General features: G+C 40.0%; 1 protein-coding gene across 1 annotated transcript in view; it reads right to left on the reverse strand.

Moving 5' to 3' along the window:
• The window catches only part of Cyyr1 (cysteine and tyrosine rich 1), a 92,238-nt gene that overhangs the window by 12,312 nt on the left and 73,778 nt on the right, over positions 1-6,148 (reverse strand). Inside the window, exon 3 of the mRNA XM_021185389.2 lies at positions 3,389-3,543. Coding sequence (XP_021041048.1) covers positions 3,389-3,543 — 155 coding nt within the window. The remainder of the gene's footprint in view (positions 1-3,388; positions 3,544-6,148) is intronic.

A 6,148-nucleotide genomic window follows, 5' to 3' on the forward strand; every position in this document is an offset into this window, starting at 1 on the left:
AGGATGTACACCCCTCTGCTTGCCTCTAACAGGAAGGATGTACACCCCTCTGCTTATCTCTAACAGAAAGGATGTACACCCCTCTGCTTGCCTCTAACAGGCAGGATGTACACCCCTCTGCTTGTATAAAGGACCCGACTCTTTCTCAGACTCAGACTCTGATTTCTGAAAGGTAAATGCATCAGATGGCACGTATCTGAGCACATGTGGAGTACAGCACACACGTGGAGGTCAAAGTCAGTTATCTACTTCCGACTTTACGTGAGTTGAAGGGATCAGACTCAAGCTCTTTACACGCTAAGCCATCTCACCAGCCAAGAGTCTAAGAATGCTCCCTGTCCTCTATATTAACCAGCTTCCTTTTTATTTTATCTAATTATATTAATTGCTAAAACACAAAATATCATGAAGTAAAGTTCTCTATGGGAAAAAAAATCTGACTTCATCTCTATTTTCTTGATTTCCCCCCTTAAAGTATAAGTTAAAGAAAACTGTGTGCTCTTTTCTCCCTCATCATACAATACATATGTGGTGGTTTGAATGAGACACCCCCATATTAACCGACAACAGGATTACTTCGGGATATGGTTAGGTGGAAGGTTGCTTATTGTAGGTGTGAGAGAAAACAGCCAGAGGCATTTAGAAGAGTCTAGAGCAGAGAAAGAAATAGACTGAATATGGTCAGCACATGACATGGTTAGGGGCTATCTGTGAGAGAAGAGAAAACATCAAAGGGATAGAGAATAGAAAAAACCACGGTGATATTAGCAGGAGCAGGAGCTTAGAGAGCAGCCAGGTTAGAAGAAGAAGCAGTAGCTGGGGGAGGGTGGAAAGCTAAGGAGATGGAGGCATTTTAGGGCAGTGGGGGAGGGTGAGAAGGGATAGGATGGTAGCATGGATAAGTGCCACAGGTATGTTTATTGGTGAGCTATATATCCTTTTTGCTAGAGAGAAGTGACTCCTTTTGGTAGGTGGGAACCTGCTTGACAATTTCCCACAGAAATTTGCTGGCTTTTACCTAACCACCAGAAGTCCTTCTATAGTCCAGGTTAAGATGGGCCAAAACTCAATTTTGGACAAGTCAGTGGGTCTGTCCTTTTTTTGAGGGGTACCCTTTTGGAACTGACAATGCCCCACTCCACATCTCTTGTATCTGATTACTTGATTTCCAGTTGGTAGCCTTGTCTGAGATGCTCAAGAGGTGTGGCCTTGCTGAGGGAGTGTGCCGTTGACTGAAGACTTTGAGGTTTCAAAGCTAGTGCCCTGTCTCTGCCTCATATTTGTGGTTCAAGATGTGAACTCTTAGCTCTTCCTGCTGCCATAATTTCCTGCCATGATGGACGCTTATACCTCTAGATTCGTAAGCACCACATAAACCCTTCCTTCTCTATGCGTCTTGGTCATGGTTTTCTATCACTGAAATACAAAAAGTAATGATTACAACGTCCAACAAATGTTATCTGCAGCAATTAATTAATTAATACAAGAAAAGAAGCCTCTCTATATCATGTTTAGATTCTGACATAATGAAGTTGGTTTCCAAGATGGCGTCTTCTTGGTGACCAGTTTGTTTCTCTCTAGTGTTCATTTTATCTTGAAGTTTATTGTAGCACTATTATTTTATATGGAACATTTCCAGTATCAAGTTTTGGCAGACAAAGAACAAATTACACTTTTCTTTACAATTATTCTTTTATCTACTGTTGTTGTTTATATTATTATTATTATTGTTGTTGTTGTTATTATTATTAATTTGTGTGAGTGTGTGTGTGTGTGTGTGTGTGTGTGTGTATGTGCACACCATAGCACAGCATATGATGAGGTCAGAAGACAGCTCTGAGGAGTCAGTTTCATCTTGGGTTCTAGGAATCAAACTCAGATTTCTAAGGCAGCATGGACTTCCCTCTGTGTGTGTATAGAAGGACAGGGACAGTGTTTTCTTTTTCCTTCTTTCTTTTGAAAAATGTTTATGGATGTTTTGCCTGCATGTACGACTGTGCCCCAAATGTGTGCCACAGAGACTGGAGGAGGTCATTTGTTCCCCAGGGATGGAGTTACGGAGGGCTGTGATCTGCTCTATAGGTAGTAGGGTTTGAACTGAGATCCTCTGGGAGGCCAGTGCCACTCAGCCATCTGTCTATCACCCAGTATTGATTTATCAATGTTTCCAGGGAATTTTAAAGACTAGAGTCTGGCTGTTTTATGGACCATAAAAGAGATTCAAGTAACTAAGAAGAAGGCATAGACTCTCTGGAGTTGTGAAAGGGTGAGGTGAAGGGACCCACCCCTGTTAAAACGGAACTTTAGAGGATGTTCTGGTAGGCTGGACAACAATTGAGGTCAGCATTTCTTGCCTTCAACATCTCTTGGCTGAAGTACCCCAGTTAACTAGCCAATAATAATTGGTTTGAGATTTAAAGGAATAATTTTTTGTATTTTGCAAGGAACAAATGGTGTCTGCAAACAAATGTCCTGTAGAAATCCTTGAAAAAGAAAGGAAAAGAAATGAAAAGAAAAGAAAGGAAAAGGAACAAAGAAAAACCTCTTCCCTAGTGCTGTACATATAGATAGGGCTAAGGGGAAAACCTGAAAGTGGCCACACCATCAAAGAAGAATGATGCTCCTGTCTATCAACTCTCAATTGCTTCTTGGTAAGGGGAGGAGCCAGGAGGTCTTCTAGCTCTATGTGTCAGAATTTTTACTGGCTTGATATTATACAGAGTTAGAACAGGTAAATGCAGTTGGTGTGAGTTCATGATACTGCTCACCTCTTATATCTTGTGTGGTACACATACAAAGTGATATAGAAAACACTATTGGACTCTAATACAAAGTGAAGAGCCTTGTTTATAGAATCTCATGCCCTCAATATATTTATATGTAGATGTTCTAGTAAATTTTCAACATGTATTTGTCAAATTATTAATGTCATTTCTGCTCTTTGCTGAAGATTTTATAATATTACGTGGGAACTATGCTTTTTGTTTAATGAGGACTATAAGAAGTTTTTTCTATACTTTCTCTAGAGACATACGTACCTACTGCCTCAGAGGCAGGTTTATTAAGACAGATTGCATACTTTTTCCATAATTGCTTGTCAGAACTCATTGGCATGTAGACAGAATGGGTGTGAATTTTCTATTTATCTTCATTCTGGCTGACTAGCGATTGTAGCTATTGAGAGTAGGACTATATTCAAAATGTAACATGAATTGGTTTCTTTCTTACCAAGATCTCTCTTCAAAGGTAGAGCTTCAATCTATCATTGTTTGGGAATACTCTAGAAAATTGGGGATTATTTCAAGGAGAGTCTCTTAATGTCTTTTGGAGGACTAGAGCCTCAGTAACAAACCCCGTTCTTCCTTCAATCATGAGCCATTTTGCTTACTGGGATAGGAGATGGCATTGATGTGTGCTGCTCTGATGACCCCAACGCGGGTCCCCCGGTTGTTCTTCATGCACATGCAGATGCAGATGGCGATTCCTGCAATGACCCCCATGATGAACACGATTCCAAACACGATGCCAGCAATCGCCGTGCCCCTGAGAAGGAAAACAAAGCGAATCTGCCTCAAAGTTCTGAAAGGTGGGAGTCCAGTCTCAAGCACAGCACATGGCTCTGAGCTAAATGATTCTCTACAGCTTGAGGGAAAATGTCTTGCTTATTTAGTAGAACCCTTGAATTCATCAGGCAAATGGTCTCTTATAGGAAAATTAAGGAAATTGAAAGCACACAGGGAACATTTGCAGAGCACAGTTGACCATCTCTCCATTCAGATTTTTGTTTAAAGTTTCCTAAATTTGGAGCTGGAAAGATAGCTCAGCAGTTAAGAACTCATAGTGCTCTTCGAGGGAACCTGAGTTTGCTTTGTGGCTCCTGTATAAGATGTCTCACAACCACCTGTACCTCTGGCTCTAGAAGGTCCATCATTCCGTACTGACCCTTGCAGACAAATGCACTCCATGAGTAGTCCCTGCCACAGACACGCATGTCTAAACACACACTCTTAAAATATTTTAAAATCTTAAATTTGAAAATTTATAAACTTATGCTAGCATGCACCCCCAGTTATAAGACAGTAATCTAAAATCATTTTGCTGTGTACTCAAGCAATAAAAATATGTATGTTGTACAAGGAGAACATATGCTTCATTGAAAAAATTTTAAAGGCCACTTAACATTTATTCTTAATTAAAATGCTTCACAAAGTAAGATGAAGAAAACCAGATGCAACCCCATATATATAGAGGATAGACAAAAACAAAAAACAAAAACAAAAAACAAAAACAAAAAACAACCCCCCCCCCAAAATATGTCCCCATTATGTTCAGTAATAAGTCAGCAAAGCCTCTGCTCCCTCTATGGCTAATGGTTTTCTCCTGAAAGCACTAACTTGTGCAACAAAAGTAAGTGAAAAATGGCAGAAGCTTATTGTTATTTATGCGCAACATAATTTGTAGCATCAATACAAGTCACTGTTCTTAGAAGTGGTCCATCATTACCAAAATGAAGGACCTGACTGAGCAGTATTGCTTCTCTCAATGCTTCCCTGGGAATGTAACATAGTAGTGCATGTGCAAATAACAGAAGAAGGATGCTCACCAAAGTGAGTGAGGTGCAATGGGTAAGATACTCACCATGGCTAACTTCCTAACAACATAGTGAAGGAAAACACAGCTACTAACAGATAATATCAACATTTACAGGATATCTGCGATACGCTGGGGGAGAAACTGTATTTTCATGAGCTAGGTTTTTTTCAATGCATGCATATGTCCTGTTTGGTAAATATGGAGCAATGAAGGGATTTTTCTGTTCTCTAATCCGGGCCCTGCACCCATAGCTACCGTTTTCAACTTTTAGCTACATTGCTGAACATCATTATAAGCTTATTTCTCGTTATCATTTTTAGTTAATTTTCTTTCAGACTTACCTATAAGCACCTTTGGCATGCATAATCACTTCATAATCACTATCGGTAGTTAAAATTGTTATCAGTATTTATATTGCCATTGCACTGTGCCCCACTGGGCCAAGCAGAATACGGTGGTAAGCATAGAATTCTCTTACAACCCATTTTAAAGAAGTTCTACTGGTTTCATTTCTCCATGTACCACTGAAATTCTTTCCCCTGCCCATCGTTCCTTGAAAACTCTCATGCAATTTGTGTGAACGTTCATTTGCAAGCACAGTAAAAATACTCATCAGTTTTGTTCCATCTCCATAGCAACCTCTGAAACATTATCAGGCCTAACACAGGTCTTCTCAGTCTATCGCTCTTTCCATTTAGACCTGTATTTCAGAGTCTGAGGCTCAGGACCACATTTCCAAATGGCTTCTTATGGAGGAATTCAAAAGGAAGCTTATAACGGAAAGCGACTTTATATTATGCCCTCCCTTGATTCCTAGTTAGGATATTGTGCTAGTTCTGTTACACAGTGAACAGTACAGACGATTCACCGTATAAGAAAGAAAATGTTATTTTGGCTCAGGGTTTCAGGGGTCTCCACCTACAGGTGCTTCTTCCTGTTGCTTTCCAGCCTCTAGCCCAGCAGTGTATTGTGGTGGAAAAGCAGAGCAGAGGAAGTTGTTCACCTTATGCCAGCATGAAAACAAAGGAAAGAGAAAGACGGTGTGAGGCTGGGGGTTAAGATCACCCTATTCCAGTGAGCCAACTTCCATTTATTGTGTTTCAGCCTTTTGTGGTGCCAGAACTTTCCTGTAGCATCACCCCAAGTACCATGCCTCTGAGAAGACAGCCTATGAGAGATCCAGCTACACCCTCTCAGCTGCACATGGAATTCCGAAGCAGAAAATTTTCTCTTGGGGTCTTGCTCACTGTCCTCTAGAATCTGCCCCAGGGAATTCAATAAATTCTAATTACTTTCCTTTTTGTGATTTCTTTATTCTGTTCTATCTTTCTAAAAATCCTTAGCATCTTCTAATGTTGCTAGACACTCAAAGATCTGACATTCTCTTAGGATTCCTTCTTTCTTTCTTTCTTTCTTTCTTTCTTTCTTTCTTTCTTTCTTTCTTTCTTTCTTTCTTCTTTCTTTCTTTCTTCTTTCTTTCTTTCTTTCTTTCTTTCTTTCTTTCTTTCTTTCTTTCTTTCTTTCTTTCTTCTTTCTTCCTTCCTTCCTTCCTTCC

This window comes from Mus caroli, chromosome 16 (assembly GCF_900094665.2).
Source record: "Mus caroli chromosome 16, CAROLI_EIJ_v1.1, whole genome shotgun sequence".
NCBI classification, from domain to species: Eukaryota; Metazoa; Chordata; class Mammalia; order Rodentia; family Muridae; genus Mus; species Mus caroli.